Below are 18099 nucleotides of genomic sequence, written 5' to 3' on the forward strand. Positions count from 1 at the left end.
GAACCAATTTCTTTCATTTTTGGGGGGTTGTTAGGATTTGGACCCTAGATGGTTTTTATCATATCACTTTAATTTTCAATTACCAGTGTCTTGAGATAATTGACCATTCAGGTGTCCATACGTACAAATCCTTTGTTATTAGTTCATCATAGGTAAAAATAAACGTATTTATATGCAACCCGCATGACCGTGTGACTCGGCGGGTTAACATAAATGACAGGCGCTATAATGTTAACATTTACTGCAATTTGAAAGCGAAAAAGTAAAAATTATCTAAGTAACAAAGTTTATTGCGTTCCGGGGTGACCGCAGCGAAGCGGGGCGGGTTAACATAAATGACAGGCGATATAATGTTAACATTTACTGCAATCTACTATGGTTTTTATCATATCACTTGAAAGCGAAAAAGTAAAAATTATCTAAGTAACAAAGTTTATTGCGTTCCGGGGTGACCGCAGCGAAGCGGGGTGAACGCTGCTAGTAATAATAATAATAATAATAATAATAATAATAATAATAATAATAATAATAATAATAATAATAATAATAATAATAATAATGTTCGAAATAACTGCATTTATAACAGCATTGTAGCAACTATTTTCCACTCCAAATTTGCAGGTCTGTGTGGTGTGGGGTGGCGGCAAATTTCAGAACTAAAGCATGTGATTGGAACATGCACGCGTTAGTTCTTAACGCCGTAAGTTCTAAGCGGCACAAGTTTTAAACTGCAGAAGACCTATAATTTAGGACATATGTCCATACTTTTAAGACTTTTGCCCATATTTTTACGACTTATGCCCTTATCTTTTAGGATTTGTGCGTTTAGGATTTGTGAACGTTATCTCAGTACGTGATGGGTACTATTTAGTATTGCCCACTAGATGCGATTTGAGGAAGTCTGGTCTTGAAACCGTGTTATGAAAGCATTATCTCGGCTCGACAAGTGTATATGTTTCTATTGGAAAGCTCAGTCTTGTCTCGTATCTCGTCAGAAAAATTCTGTCCCGTCTCATCTCGTAGGCAACACGTGGTATCGGGTACCGCAGTTTGCCTTGTAAGAATTATTGATAGGATTTCTATCAATTTGCTTACTCGCTGGAGATTTTCAGTGCCTAAAAGTGACTTCTGGAATCTCGCCACACGCCTCTTTCAGTTCTTCCAACATAGCTTACAGAGTAGGGTTGTCATTCATCCCAGAAAATCCGGGACCGTCACGGAATCAAGATTTGTGACCGGCGGTCCCGAAAACATTTCTCGGGACACTTAAACGTACCGGATTTCAGGAAAGAAGAAAGGAAGAGAATATTATAGTAAAAAATTCAACGAGAGAAGTTGTTTGAAGATAACAAACGCCGTCAGAACATATTGCCAATGAATTAACCGTTCTAAAAAAAATAATAAAAGAAGGATACAACACGAACTGACAAAACATGTGAAAGGAAACATCATACCTTGAACAAGGTAAAATAGACTCTGTAAACTACGAAACATAACAGATCCTAAGAAATAAAAAAAAAAAAAATGCTTACAGGAGGAGGGGGGTAAATCATCTGCTTACCTTTGCTTAACTAGGAAGGAGGAGGTATACTAAAATGACTAAAAATGTGATTACGTAATACTTGAACAATTCTATCTAATGGAAGAAAGTAGATTAGTGTGTAGCACTTCTTTTCATTTTAAGCATTCCGAAGATTCTCGTAGTTCAGTAGCGTCCCGGATTTTCAGTTCTGAAATATGGCAACCCTATTACAGAGCCGTTAAAATATTTAGCGGCCAATAACTGATGGAAATGCTAAAGTATGGGCAACAATAAAATAAATGAGAAATTTGTATAAAATTAAAAAAGAAAAGAAAAGAAATCACCTTTTCTCGAGACGAAACCCGCAGTAATGTTTGCTTGGGATTTTAATGACACATTTGAATGATATACAGAAATTGTTTCTTAAGACAGTTTAACGTGTATTAAATGCCTATCCCAAGTTTAAATGATCCAACTAAAAATTTTGCTACACTTATCTTTGTGCATAGAACTGCTGGTGCACACAACACAACAGGTTATTAACAGTTGTACTCTTCATTAGATTAATACTGACTGTACAGAGTAAGAGTTTCAACAGTACCTTTTAAAAAAATAATACAGGAAAGAAAATTATTAATGATGCCCATAAGTACTGCTCTTTATGTTTCACTTTTGTATCTAAGGAGCTTTCAAGTATAATTTTTTAGTTGCTAGAATTAAGAAATTCCATTATACCGAATTTGTACTATAACTACAAAAGAAAAAGTATACTTTAGTTATTTCCTTTTGTAGTTACTTTTGTTTACTTGTTCCGCTTCTACAATTTTCTACAATTTTGTTTCTAGTTCAACCGTATGAATAAAAAAAGAATACACAGCCTGCTTTAAACACTGAAGACTCTCTGTCTTGTATACTGGAAACTGAAATATTCGTTTGAATCTACTTTATTGTATTGTGTGGAACCAACTTCGAGTTTTCCCTTTATAATTAACGAACCATATTTACAGCCACCAAATTTTACACGATAATAGTTGTCACCTAGCGTTAGATTTCAGAGTAAAAGTCGCTGATTGGTTATGTCCTTGAGGAGTGATAACCGAAAAATTGCACCATAGGCTTAATATTGCAACGGGGACTTTTTCTATTGTTAAATATACTGTATGTATATGTTTGTGTGTCTATTGCTATATATTTTAGAGCGTATATCATTTGTAGCAGATAGTATATGTGTCACACTTTTTGTACGTCTATACAGAATCAGCCTTAAAAGCATTCCAGACTATTAATAGCCTTACCCAAGTCTTCAACGTAGAGTTTGTAAACTTCCACAAGCTTACATTTACACATTCCCATATCTAACCAAGAGCAAACTTGCTAGTTCCTTGATTACAAGCTTACTTCAGACTTGGTATAATACGTAATACAAAGCAAGCCTTAAAAAATCTTTAAATTGACACACCTGTCAAGTATGACCTAATATTTACGTTGGCAAAGCTATACGCAGAAAAAATCTCTAACACTAAGCCTAACACAAATACGTTTTTGCGCAAACTTCACTCTTAGGTCTTTATCTGGTCTAAACATATGAAGGTTTATAAATCAAGGTTATCTAGACTCAAAACACGACATAAAATTTACACTTGGCAAACCATACACAGAGAGAATCTCTAAAGTCAAGTCTATCAAAGGAAAATTAAGGGCGAACTTAAACTTACTGTATATGTGTTTGCTTAAAGGGAGATAGTGTATCCTCTGTTAGACATTTCACGCTACAGTGACTATTTCAAATGTGCTTAGATCAAGAGCTGGGAGGCTGTTAATCTGCTAGTACGAGGACCAATGGAGCCGCGGTGGCTCATGTCAGTGGTAGAGGGTTCACCTCTGGAGCTTGGGGTCCCGGGTTTGATCCCAGACCCAGCCAAGTGAACTTTGTGGTGGACAAACACCGTGTGCGTGGATTTTCTCGGGGTTCTCCCGTTTCCTCCCATTTTCTTCATTCCACCATTTCATTCATTAGTCACCATCACTGTCTCCTTTAGCCTAACCGGCATAACCGTGGGACGTAAAACTCAAAGATTTCATTTCATTTCATACGAGGACCAACTAATGGATTTATAACAAATAACCTACAATTTATCAAGGTAATATTATTTGTTTCTTGTAAACTTACTTACTTCAATTATAGGTGCTGTCGGAGGCAAATCCGACTGAGTAAAATATATATATATATATATATATATATATATATATATATATATATATATATATATATATTCAGGTTTCATTTTAATGTTGATTGTAACTGATACTTACGTAACTCGACAGGCAAGTGTGGCTGTTTCTCAAGCCATTCCCGAATATAAAGAAGATCTTTTTGAACTTCAACTTTATCCTCATTGTGTAATGTTAGCAATCTTTCCTTTTCTACCCAGCTCAGTGGCTCGAAAATCATATTTTACCTGTAATAAAGCATATATATAGGGTCTATATCATATCCTTAATCACAGAAATTCTACTACAAAGTATAAATATTAGGCTAATAGTAAATAACTAAAATATCGTAGTTTTGAAAACGAATTAATTTACAATGCTACTTACAGCAATACATACATGTAAAGTAATACATTGTTTCTGTCCTCTCATCCATTCACACACGTAATTCGTTTATTACACACACACACACACACACACACACACACATATATATATATATATATATATATATATATATATATATATATATATATATATATATATATATATATATATATATATATATATATATATATATATATATATATATATGTGTTATTTTGTATTTAAAAAAAGTCTAAAAAATACAAAGTAAAATTGTAATTTAGTTAACTGCTGTTTTAAAAGTCAATAAGCAGGAATAACAACAATTAGTCATGACATAACTTTTCCAATACATAAAACGAAGAATTTTAAGCGATAAGTAGAAGTCAATTTTAGAATCAGGGTGGCCACAAAGTCCCGCAACCCCTGGAAATAAATAACATAAACCACTGAACGTACCGGTACGCAAATAATTACACGGAAAGAAATGAATGACATGAACAACAAATCTTTCGTGAATTTTTGTTGAGATAGAGAACGTTAAATGTCCAAAGGATCAGTCTTGTCTCCCGTCATTCTCTTGACAAAGGATAATACGCAGCCAGGTTCTGTAGGACATTTTGCAGAGCATTGCAGGCGTAACTTGCATGAAAGCTTGTTTCACAATTTCTGTCAATTCAACAGTGGTATCGTAACGCTTTTCTGCAACGATGCCCTTTATGAACCCCCATAGAGTATTATCAAAGGTGGTGAGATCTGAGCTTCATGATTTCTCTCATATAGCCAATGCCAACAACTTGCAAGAACACGTTTTTCAATACTGTATCTGGAAGTATTAGCCATCGTTCACACAATCTGAAACAAAGGATCGAAAACCTTACATTAGCATTTATCAAGGGGTAACGGGAAAACTTACATTAGCAATTATCAAGAGATAACGGGAAAACTTACATTAGCATTTATCAAGTGGTAACGGGACTTTGTGATCACCCTGTAGGTCACAAGAGACTTTTTCAAGGGTCTTTAATATTTATCACCTGATTAGATGTAGAAGAAAGAAATAAAGAACATTATTTCGATCGAAGTTAATTTGTATAGAAATTTAAAATTCTGGGGTTTATTTCTCAAAACAAGAAGTTGACAAGCTCACAAGAGGCAAGGGATCAATTCTCATGTTACTAGTGGTATATATATATTTGTTTCTCGAATAATTTGTTTACTACTTTTTGTAATTATAAGATGGGAAAACTGTTTGAATACTTCTTCTATTTCTGCTTGCTTACATTTTAGCAATAGAATATTTATTTGTTGCTACGATCTCAGTTTTTGGCATACGTTGCCTGAGGGGGCGGCATTTTTTTAACAAAAAATTTTCTTTTAAGTTTTGTGTAATTTTGGTTAGGTAAAGTTAGTTTAGATTAGGTGAGGTTAGGTTTATTATTGCAATTTCGTGTGGATATATGGCATAAAATTGAGTGTATAAGACACGAACAAACTTGTGCTAGATGGCCACTAAAACACGAATGCTGTCCAACCGAGTCAGGGCAGGAGCGGAGCAGAACGAACCGAGCTGTATGGAGGGGGTGTCCATAGTAAACACTTATGAGAGTATCACCAATCATCTCAGCGACCGCAAAAACTATGGATTTGACACTAATATCTGTCATTTTGTATTGTTTATACATGTCTCGGTAAGCCTCCCGCAGGTAACCCCCGGCCCGCATACAATAGTAGTTGAATTTGAAAGTCATCGCTAATGAAAGTGTCACCATTGATCTCAGCGATCGCGAAAAGTATGGATTTGACAATAAAAACGGTCATTTTGGTTTACGTCCTCCTGAGACCTCCTGATTCGAATTAAAGAAAAAAGAAAACGCTTGTTCTTGGTCTGGGGTCTGGACCAAGTTACCCGTGACCAAAATTTGGTAACTCGTCTGGTCTTCACACCACACACAAACACATGGACAAACAGACACACAAACAAAATCTTTATTTTATTTACATTAGATTAGTTTAATTCCAGGATACATATTTTCCTTTATAGGTTAATTCCGGACATTAGTAATTGAATTAGTAATTTAATAATATTCCAATTATATTCAACTATTATTTCGTAAAACAGAATTTATCATAGTCAATATTGTGATATTGATCAAGTAGAATTGAACGATTCGTTTTAAATATTTTACATTCAAATACAATATGATCCAGTTTGCCAATCCCTTTGTCCTACTAACAATGTTCTGTACTTTCTTTTTATTTTCAAAGAACTTGATTGGGGTAAGTGCTGCAACAAAAGTTATCCTGTAATAAAAATAGATTTGATCTCAACCAATTTTTAATTACATTCCACAGTTTCTCCTTTCTAAATTTCTGAAGTTGATCTGGATTATTATTCTGTGATTTCCAAACTTGTACATCTTATTGTAATGTTCCTTTAATAATATATCTAATAATATGAGGGTAAGTCAATAAGGAACTGCAACATTTTTCTATTTTCTTTCAGGTTGGTTCTACGGCATTTTGTGCTCACCAGATGTTAGGTGTCACCGTTGGCTTCGCCTGTGGTAGGTTGCAGCATATCAGATCAGTCTGCTTTGCGCTGTTGCGAAATAAAGTTGGCCCTCCATTCTCTTTCTGCACCGAAGAACAGGGTTTTAATTTTAAGTTTTACGTTTCACGGTTATGCCGGTTAGACTGACGGAGATGGTGATGATGAGAAATGAATGAAATGGTGGAATGAAGAAAGTGGGAGGAAACCACGAGAAAACCCACGAGCACGGTGTTTGTCCACCACAAAGTCCACACGGTGCGAGCTGGGATCGAATCAAGGACCCCAAGCACCGGAGGTGAACGCTCTACCACTAAGCCACCGTGCCCCTCAAGAACAGTGTTTTATCATCCTTTTCTAAGGTCTGAAGGTGTATCCGTAGCGAAAATTCACGGAAGACTTCCAACACAATACGCAGACAATATGTTGCTATAGCAAAGTATTTACCAGTGGATTGAATAGTTCAAAAGTTGACGAACGAGCGTGAAGGATGAGGAAAGAGCAGAGAATCGAGTTACAGTAATAACTGATGACATTATTGAACAAGTCCGTTTCTTGATTCAGAATAACAGATGAGTGACTGTTGATGAAGTGACAACCCATATGCAGATTAGTGATGGTTCTGTATATGACATCAAGCACAACAGGTTCAACTTTCACAAAGTTTGTGCAAGATGGATTTCGAGAAAATTCAATTAAGAGCACTAGCGAAAACGTTGGGAGAGTCTGTCAGCACTTACTGGATCGTTGTGTTAACAAAGATGAAGCATTTCTTAGGCGAATCGTCACTGGAGATGAAACGTGGATTCATCACTTTCAACCAGAGAGCAAACGCCAGAGCATGGAATGGCATCCCTGGTCTCTCGTCAAGAAGAAATTCAAGAGTCAATCTTCTGTAGGGAAATGATACTCACAGTATTTTTGAAATCACAAGGGCCAATCCTGGAACATTATCTGGAAAACAGGTCAACAATATACAGTGAAAAGTACAGTGATATGCTTGTAAACAAGTTAAAGTTTGCAATTCGTAATAAACGCGAAGGTCGATTGCCGGAAGGCGTTCTTGTGTTACATGACAATGCGTGTCCAAATAACACCGCCTGCACCCACTCAAATTTTTTAAAGGCTACGTTTGGAGAAGGGGAAGTACCCTGCGTACAGTCCTGATCTCGTTCCGTCGGACTACCACTTGCTTGGTCCTCATGTTACCAAATGCTTTAAGTGAGAGAAAGTTTTATCGTTAGGAATAATTACTTAGTACGTTGCATTCATATACAAAATATGTCCATAATGGCTTTCTTATAAGCTATTATCTCCTTAGAAGCAAACACTTAAGATTAATTTTTTTAAAAACATTACTCGGGTTGTCAGAGATAAGATCCTGATACATTTAAATTATTCATATATTGATCTTTTGAAATAATATTAGATATTTCTTGTGTACACTTTACAAATTTAGAGAGTGGCACTTAAAATAAACTAAGGGTTAAGTACTGTATCTCCGGACCAATCTTAGGAAATTTACCGGGTCCAACTAAACTGCGCAGTTTTCGCCGACATAACGCTGCGGATATCCGCAAGGGTTGGCCTTAATGTTGTGGTGATCATGAACGATTCGATCATTATGAACGAATCATGGCGTGAATCAAATGAATTATGATTCTTTTCACACATGAATTGATTTTTCTAATGAATCCTTTTTGAATTGCTTGTAGTGATCGGATTGAATTGTGAATCACAAACTGCTAACTTGTGTAGGGGAATTGGTAGCGTTGTTTCTGCAGACGCACTTGCAGTTGACGAGGAATGGGGAAAGAACAAAAATACGCGTGTTCCTTCTTCCTAGTTTCGTAGATTCTGAGAGAATGGAGAGAAGAAGCTGCGTTGCTAGAAACTTAGTTTTTCCCTCAAGCCCTATTATGAAAGCAGGATGTAAAAATAACAACATTGGAAGTAAAACAATAGCATATTGAAACTTCATAATCGCAGCGAAGCTTGCAACGACTTCCCGAGCCACTCACGCACCACAATGCAACGCTGTCCGTGTCACATGGCAAAGATGATTCACGATATTGCATTTCGTCACAACCCGCTTTATGCAGAGCCGTTTTGACGTATGATTAGCGTCATACTAAAGGCCTGACTACTGCAGGAAACATATGTCAGTCGAACTCTTTAGTATGGTACTAATCACGCGTCAGAACGACTCTGCATAAGACCTAATGAATTTATTAAGTCGCACAGAAAAGAAGCGCAGTATTCCAAGCGATTCATATGATCGAATAATTCATTTGCGCAAAACAGATACCCGCAAACCTAACTGATTCAATGACTTAATCACTTCCAACAAATTCACTTGCGCGAAGGGATTGCGTTGAATTGCGATTCATATGAACGAATCAAATGATCGAATCATTTAAATGAATCAGAGTAAATAATCCGATTCCCCGAAATGAATCATTTTGCCCATCACTACTTGGCCTATAGAGTTGTTCCTCTGTGGAGATTTCCGGAACATGTGCGGCTGCTTTTAGTCGTCGCATACTTCAGGATAACATAGTTTAAAAGTCTAATAAAAGTCTGCTTGAATATGTATATGTTAGAAACTCTCAGTTTGCGAAATTTCTATTGTCACAAGGGCAATCTGAACAGTGATTTCTATTATCTCTGTTCTCAAATATTCTCTGGTTTGAACAATTTGACAATATGCCCTCACTTTTTTAGTGACTCTCAAAGTGAAAACCAATTAGTGTTACACGTCTCTAAAAAAAAAAAAATGTAGTCAAGTAACAAAAATCTTATGCTAATGGAAGCGTAGGATTGAGTTACGTAACCTTTTCAAGCAAGCCATCATCATGTTGAATATACATACAGAAATGGAGTGGGTTAGTGGGTCAATGGGTCAAGTGGGTCAGTGGACAATGAGTCAACAGGATGGGACCCACTGCGACCCACCACTCATCGTGACCCACCGACCTATTCTGCTCACTGAATTCTAGACAGCCTACGTTTTACTTTCAAGATCTTTCCTTTTCTTCTTTTTTCGTGTTTATATTGAAAACAGAACTTTAGGCACTTTTGGATATTGTTATTCGTAATTGTAATAATAACAGTTGGACTTACTATTTGGCTTTTGAGATACAGCCTGTGAGCTTTGAGAGTTGCTAACTACTGGCATTTTTTTTTTTTAATCACCTGTAATACACCCTGTTTCAAAAAGAATATACGTATTACGAAGAATTATTTTGTCCAAACTATTATCGCTGCGCTTCGGCTCGGTTATTGGAGAAACAAATACAGAGTCTAGTTTATATTAATAGCCGCTAGATGTCAGTTGTCTTCTGTTTTGCTTGGTAACCGTCATATGTTTAAAATGGCTACTCCGCAGCAGAAATCATTTTGTGTTCTCGAGTTTGCGAAGTGCAATTCCGTGATTACAGTGCAAAGACGTTTCAGGTTGAGGCACCAAATTGATCCTCCAATGGGTGGAACATTCGCATATAGTAGATACAGTTTGTAGATACAAGATGTGTATGTAAAGGAAAGAGTTCTGGCCGCCCTCGTGTTCCTGAAGAAAATGTTGCACGAATTCAAACTGCTTTCCAACGTAGTCCTTCAAAATCAACTCGTCGTACCAGTCGGTAGTTACAAATGCCGACAACAACAATTTGGCGTGTTTTGAGACGTCGGTTGGTTATGAAGCCGCACAAGTTACACCTGTTACAAGCTCCGCGTCCTGATCACAAACGCAAACTTGTGGCATTTTGTAACGAGATCCTGGATGCTATTGACAATGATAACACTTTTGCACAACGCATCGTGTTCAGTGATGAAGCGACTTTCCGTGTTAGTGGTCGGGTAAACAAACAAAATGTTCTAATTTGGGTCCTACAGAACCCACATGCAGTCATTGAACATGTACGAGATTCGCCCAAAGTCAATGTGTTTTGTGCAATATCCCGATCATCTGTTTACAGCCCATTCTTCTTTAATGGAAGCACGGTTAACAGTCAGCAGTATCTCGCTATGTTGCAATACTGGTTGTTTCCAAGGCTGCACGGAGACAACTTCATTTTTCAACAAGACGGGGCACCCTCTCACTGGAGTCGCCAAGTGCGTAAATATCTGAATGAAACTACCGAACCGTTGAATTTGTCGTCAAGGAGCTGGCGACTTAGCATGTCTCAGCTGGCCTCCACGGTCACCGTATTTCCCACCCTGTGACTTCTTCCTGTAAGGTTTCGTTAAAGACAACGTTTATGTACCACCACTCCCACAGAACGTGGAAGAGTTGAAGAACCGGATCCGTACTGCCATAACATCAGTGACGCAGGACATGCTTGCGCGAGTATGGGAGGAATTTGAGTATCGATGTGATAATGTTCGTGTCGCTGATGGAGGACATATTGAACATCTGTAATTTGAACTTTGAACTGTAATTTGAACTTGAGAGGTTCGTAAATATGTGTGTAAAATTTCATATTCATATGTCTTAAAGTTTAATAAATATATGCATTCGAAATACGTATATTCTTTTTGAAACAGGGTGTATTTGAATTACTATATAAAATATTCAATGTAACTGTGTGTGCGTGATCATCACGGCCAAATTGGACAGTCAAATGAAATACCTTTTGGTATATAGTTAGGCCCCAGTCCCAACTGTGAAATTATCATAGGCGTATCGCTTTCATTATAATATACATGGTAAAGGGGGGTGGGGTCCGAATTTTTGCGAAAAAATTAGTATCTCACAGATTGTTTAACTTAAAGATCTAAAATTCAGTATATTAACTCTTTATTAAAAATGAACAGAATATGTCCTGGCTGGGGGGATTTTCTTTATATAATTGATTTGTAAAAGTAATCAAAAACGATCGATATTAGTTGAAAAAAGAAATTGAGAAACAAAAGCTGTAGTGCTTCGCATTTTATATCTACTGCTTTCTATTATAATAATTGCTGAACCTTGTTTTTATTATATGGGGCGTTCAGAGCATAAGGCAATCAAGCCATAAAGTTGTGAGAAAAATAGGCATAAAATTTGTACTGTACGATTAAGTACATGAAAATGTTAAATCTGTACGGGATGCTTAATTATATGGAAAATTTTAGTTCCCCCCCTTTTTTTCTTCTTTACATTGGTCTATTTAACTTTAAGACTTACAAGTTTTACCTTATTTTTCACTGAAAATTATCTGCAAGTCAACAAGGAAATAATTATATATGGATCAATGGGTCGTGGTCACGATGGGTGATGGGTCAGTAGGTCGTTGGTCAAGTTTTCATTGACCCACGCCATCTCCGTACACATACCACTGAAATATTCCTCTTCCAGTATGTAAACTGACTTTTGAATTACCCTATAGAATAATGCCGTCTAAGATTAAAAGTAAGTTAAAAATTTACGCCAAACAAGACCAAGAATATTTTCGGAGGACTTTAATCTCCCTGAACTTGCTTTCTGACTGAGGTTTCTGCGAGGTTATTCCTACGATCACTGAAACACAATCTTTAACACAAAGGAATTAGTCTATTTTCTACTACTAAAGTTTATGTTCGCCAGAAATAAAATTATCCAGTTAAAACGTTTTAAAAATTACGTGTTTTATTTTTAAGTTTATTTTTAAGGAACTTTGCACTTCTTCATGTGTCTTATGATGACAAATACCAAGTATTCTTTCTATATATGTGTCGAAACCCTGAGTGGCAGAAGCTGTTAGGATGTGAAGAGAAGAAGACCACTCACTCAAAAAGTTGCTGCCTTTCTTGAAAATTTGACTTATACCTTTGACACAGCTTCTTGGGGATATTTTCAATAGAGATGAGAAAATGGTGGTACATTCCAAGCCAAAACGGAGAAATAGCCATCCATTATCTCGCCGAAATGTGTTAAATCTTCATCCAGCACTGATTTTACTATGTAGTTTGAACAAATATGTTCATAATATATATAGACACAAAGAATAAAGCGAAACATTAAACCATACACAGAAGATCCTTTGACTGGATATAAATTCCGTGTTCTGCAATGGGACATCTAAAACATTGTTTTTGACGTGTTAGGTACGTTAAATTACATGTGTGATCCTGTTAATAATTGAGATGACCATACATGTTTATACTCCATGAAGAAGCGTTTTTACTCCATAAGAGCGAACAACATCCGAAATGTAAAGGTTCAAGTAGTATCCAAAGAATCTTAATTTTTGTTTACGGGTGAATATCGAAGATACGTTCCTTCACGTTTTCTTAATGCTGTCCAACTTCGAAGTCTTCTTTCTAAGCATTTATCGAAACGTCGAGTGGCGGAAGCTGCTGGGGAATGAACATAGAATACCACTCGGAACATTGAAATCTTCTCTTGATAATTTTACTCATACTCTTCTCGCAGCTTCTCTGGGTGCTTTCAACCTTGTTGAGAAAATGGTGGTCCATCCAAAGCCAAAACGGAGACACAACCATCCATTTACATGCCGAAATATTTGAGGGGAATTCACTTTTCTGATTTGATTTATTTGTATTTACATTGTCAGCGACGTAGTCAGCATATTAGGATAACATTTCTAACGAAACATTAATAATAGCATACACAAGGGATCCGTTGGGTCAAACCTTGTGTTGTCAAGTGGAGCGCCAAACGATGACTTTTATTCTTAAAGATCAGTAACAAGAGTGATTATTATCGAAACAGAGATCAACCACACTTGATTATACGTGAAGGAATGTTTACATAACACAGCGGGAAACCAAAATATACAAAACAGAGAATTTAGTTTTTTTTTTTTTGTTTTTTTTTTTAAATGCTTGTAAGGCTGGTTAAATGAATGAGGGTTCCGCTGAACAGCAGTTGCTTAATGAAGCAACGCACTGCAGCATCCTCCTCATGCCATTGTAGGCTCTTCTACGTAATGTGGTTTTGCGGGGAGGTCTGTACATTTTGCCTATTTCTTTTAGTATATCATTTACAGTCTTGGTCTGCTGTTTATGCCATTGCTTTACAATTTTGCATTGATTCTTTGACGTCATTATGTCATCCAAATCAGGAATCATGGACTTAATTACATTTATGCAGGACATCAATGACTTATCGATGGAGCGAAGGAGCCTTTCTTTTTCTATTTGAATGTTTTCACGATAAAGATTGAAAAGAGTAGGATACCAGTCATACCACGAAAGCTGATCATACAATTTTGTAGTTGTTGCCTGTACTTGTTCGTTCAGTTGGTCATAAGACTTCTGGAGCAGTTGAGCTGCATCTTTGGATACCTCGAAGGACATCTCGTCAACAAGACTAGATAAAAGGCTTTTTATGATGGAAGCAGGTGGAGGATCTGGATATTGTTCTAATACTCCTTTCACTTCACTACTCACATTATCTTCTGGCTTTACTATATAGTAGTTATCATTGCTACTTTCGCTTGATCTTGGTTGCGAAGAAGGTACACTATACATAACTGTAGAAATGCTTAGCAATTTGTTCCAATCACCTCTTTTCGGCGTAAGCGGCAAAAGTTTATCATTTTTCTCCAAATATATGAGTATGGTTTCGTTGTTTGGATCCTTTTCTTTTGACGAGGAATCTTCATCCTTAGGTGTATTATTATGCAGAATAAACTGACTCTTCAGTGCTTCATTTGTTTGCAAGATCCAGTCGTGCTCAGTCGGGTACATGTGAATGTATTTGTCGAAATTAGCTGATTTATCATCTTCGCCACATAAGTCTTGTTGTGGACTTTCCCACGACCTGTACTCAGGCAACACAGATGTCGTGAATTCGTATGTGCAACGTGTCTTATCGCATAGGTCCACACTGTAGCGAATGTAATTTTCATGCCAAGCGCTATGTTTTTGGTATCCGGAATTTTGTGTTTCTTGTTCAATTATGTCGCAAGAGGTTCCAGGTAAATCCAGCATTGAACTACAGTGGTTCATTTGTTTCCTCTCAGATTTCCGAGACACATTGCTTTTGCCCGTGAAGTTTGGTGGACAGAGTGGATCATTTTGTATAGGATTTATGCTTGCTTTATGATTGTCTTGAGGTTTCAAAATAGCCGTAGGTTGAGCAGACATGGATGTGTTGTTTATATCTGAAATTACGCTTGTTAAGCGATGTGATTTCCCTGCTCGTCCGGCGATCGACTGTAAAGATCTCGGAGCTTGACTCAAGGCTGATTTTGAACATTTTGCACGTGATTCCGTCGGTTTCTCAATTGCATCCTTTGTTAGAGATGGCACATTTTTACGTGTCGCTGCACATTCTTTTAGTCTTACAACCTCGAAATAACGGTGATGTAGCTGAGCAAATTCTGTCAGGTGACGAATTACTATTTTGTAGTTAACAATGAGTTGTTGCAGTGCATTGAATGATGTTAGCTGAATTGTCTGTGGGAACCATACAACCCTACAGAAAGTTACGTTAATATCAAATAAACGAATTGAATGTTTGGTAAACGCAAAAACAATGGTGCCGTCAGAAGTGTTACCGGTGTGCACAGACTCCACGAGCAGACGCTCAGCCTCTGGGGCAAGATCGGTAATATTCGGAGAAATATTCTGACGAACACCTTCTTCTTCCGGGACCTGGCCAATTTCCTCTTTAACTATATCTTCCATAAATCTTCTTAGGCGAAACGAGATGTTAAACAGTTTTGTCTTCATTTCTTGTGACGAAAGGCAATCTTCAGTCCATTTCTCAACTAGATCATTAAACACTTTTTTCAAAGTTAAGTCACAGTCGTATCTTATTTTCGCAGATGCTGTGCTAATCTGATCCATTTGCGTGACTAGTTCAGAGCCAAAAACTATTATTTATCCAAGCCTGACGTTTAATCTCAGTTTGTTTAAGCGCGCAATTAATATTTACTGATGAGCAAACCATAAATTATAATCACTTTATTGTAAAATGTATTGCTAAGGAAATAGTGGTCAATAATCAATAATAAAGAAAAAAACAAATAATGTTTAAGGGGGCAGACTACTAAATATTTTTGAAAAACTAATAATTTTTCTTTTGCCCGTTTTTCGTAAGTGGAAAGAGGTAATAAAAGGTATTTTATTACAATAATAGACAATGTTATTCTACATCCGAAAATTCGAATCGGAAGAATTTTCAGTGTTGCCATCCATAGAAATTACAGTGTGACCAGAATTTGAATTACTCAAAAATCTAGGTAAAGGCAGCGACTAGAAAAATGAACTCAACGGTAATTGATGACTTATCATGCTGTCTACCTTTCTTGTTTACTACTTTTTAAAAAAATGTTTCTACTTATTTTATAATAACTTATTTATTTTGTAATAATTTATGTAAGTTTTATAAAATAAATAGAAATGTTATTTAAAAAGTAGTAAACAAGAAAGGTAGACAGCATGATAAGTCATCAATTACCGTTGAGTTCATTTTTCTAGTCGCTGCCTTTACCTAGATTTTTGAGTAATTCATATTCTGGTCACACTGTAATTTCTATGGATGGCAACACTGAAAATTCTTCCGATTCGTATTTTCGGGTGTAGAATAACATTATCTATTATTGTAGTAAGTTACATTTTATTACCTCTTTCCACTTACGAAAAATGGGCAAAAGAAAAATTATTAGTTTTTCAAAAATATTTAGTAGTCTGCCGCCTTAACAATGGTAGTTACAAAGAAGTCAAATGTTATGTATTGAATACACATATGTATTAAATGCATTCTAAATCACAGGCAAAGAAAATAACGTGTTACATAGACTTGAATATTAGGGTTTTCCGGGACAAATCCGGTTTTCAGTGAAAACAAATAACTGTCCCGAAAAAGGCTTTCAAAACGCCTGTTTTGTCGTCCCGGTTTTCGTTTTTCAGATTGAAAAAACAAATCAACCTGCAAGAACTAGCGTTTCTCACCTAAAAACGGAAGGTAGTGTTTCTGACTCAAATGATGACGCAACAAACTAAAAAAAAAAAGTATCTCTTCAACCATAAATGGGAGTATGTGTCGTAATTGGCGCAATATTTAGAGCCTGTTAGACAAAAAAAAAAAAAAAAAAAAAAAAAAAAAAAGGAAGAACGAAAGAAAAGAAATCGAAATTCGGAATAAGGGATGTCAGAGAGCTCTTCTTATGTTACATTTTAACATTCTTTATACATCCTTTCTGGGGCTTCATTTGCGTTGACTGTATATAAAATGGGGAAAATTGTGAGCAGAACTTAGAAAAGACAGGTATAGTCTGAGCATAAACAAACCCAACCTTTCTCTTTGAAACTAAAGATCTACGGGTGGCATTATTTAAGGCAAAAATATATCAATTTTCTGCAGCCTCCTGGAAACAATGTGACTGTGGCAATTCCTTGTAACTGAGCTAAAATTTGACTCATTGACAACCTGTATGTTGTCCTATTACTCTTTTCAAAGTTTTAATGCAGATAAGGAAAACTTGTTTAGTTTGTAACTCTACTATAATTAATTGATTCTGCCCAAATGAGTAGGAACCGTGATCTTACATATAACCTGAGATTGGGGTGTCCCGGGTTTGCGCTTACTAAATCTGGCAACCGTAGACTTGATGAAGCACTTGATTGAAACGCTAATATAACTTCATCTACTATAATTAGCCTATTAGGATATATTAAAGAATTCGTTTGTTACCATTTTAGAGATTAAATAATAATAATAATAATAATAATAATAATAATAATAATAATAATAATAATAATAATAATAATAATAATAATAATAATAATAATAATAATCATGTGTAGATATAGCTGATGCGAACGTAGAAGTTGGTCAAGGATTCAAGCTTTTAAGTTGAAATAATTTCAGGTGTTTTTATACGTAAGTTAATGTGGAGAATTTTTTTTGTCTTTTAATAATACTGTATGTTGTTCAATGGGAGAACGGGTTTAAGCCACGAAACTGGTACATAGTATAATTTTAGCCATTTTATGTGGCTAAAGACATGCTACTCTCCAAAATTATTTTAACAGTAAACTTAACTCCACCCAGTGGCGGACCTAGCCTGGGGCCGTTCGGTTCGGCCGTTCTCCGCAGTTTTTGAGTGGTAAAAATAATTTAAGCTATTATTTATATATTTTTGAAAGTTTATAGTAAACTCATGATATACCTATCATAGTCTGGGTTCTGCCTGCCCCTCCCCCCCAGCTTTTACCTTCTAGATCCGCCACTGGCTTCACCTAGAAGAAAGAAAGTGAAAATAAATATGCAAATAAATAAATAAACCAAAAATACTCCGAAGTAGCAAGAAAGCTTTCAGCTAGTTGGCACGTGCTTGGCTTTTTGTTTTCTACTCTTGCACTTTCAACGCGTGCTTTCATACAATTTACATTTTGTTGCAGTACTTTAGATTCTTCGCAGACCGTCATAGTATCACTGGCCGTTCATTGGCTATTGACTTGTCGCCAGCGTAAAATACTTGCGTCAAGCTTGAATGCAAGGTTGCCCCCTTGT

The 18099-nt window shown here is 36.2% G+C and overlaps 1 protein-coding gene across 1 annotated transcript in view; it reads right to left on the reverse strand.

Annotated features, from left to right (window-relative positions):
- Positions 1 to 18099, reverse strand: part of LOC145691853 (alpha-tocopherol transfer protein-like) — an 86806-nt gene that overhangs the window by 41976 nt on the left and 26731 nt on the right. The window contains exon 2 of the mRNA XM_081767165.1: positions 3836 to 3981. Within this exon, the coding sequence (XP_081623291.1) occupies positions 3836 to 3974 (139 nt within the window). The 5' untranslated portion in view covers positions 3975 to 3981. The remainder of the gene's footprint in view (positions 1 to 3835; positions 3982 to 18099) is intronic.

The sequence above is a fragment of the Thermobia domestica genome, chromosome 8 (genome assembly GCF_964235325.1).
Source record: "Thermobia domestica chromosome 8, izTheDome1.hap1.1, whole genome shotgun sequence".
In the NCBI taxonomy this organism is placed as follows: domain Eukaryota; kingdom Metazoa; phylum Arthropoda; class Insecta; order Zygentoma; family Lepismatidae; genus Thermobia; species Thermobia domestica.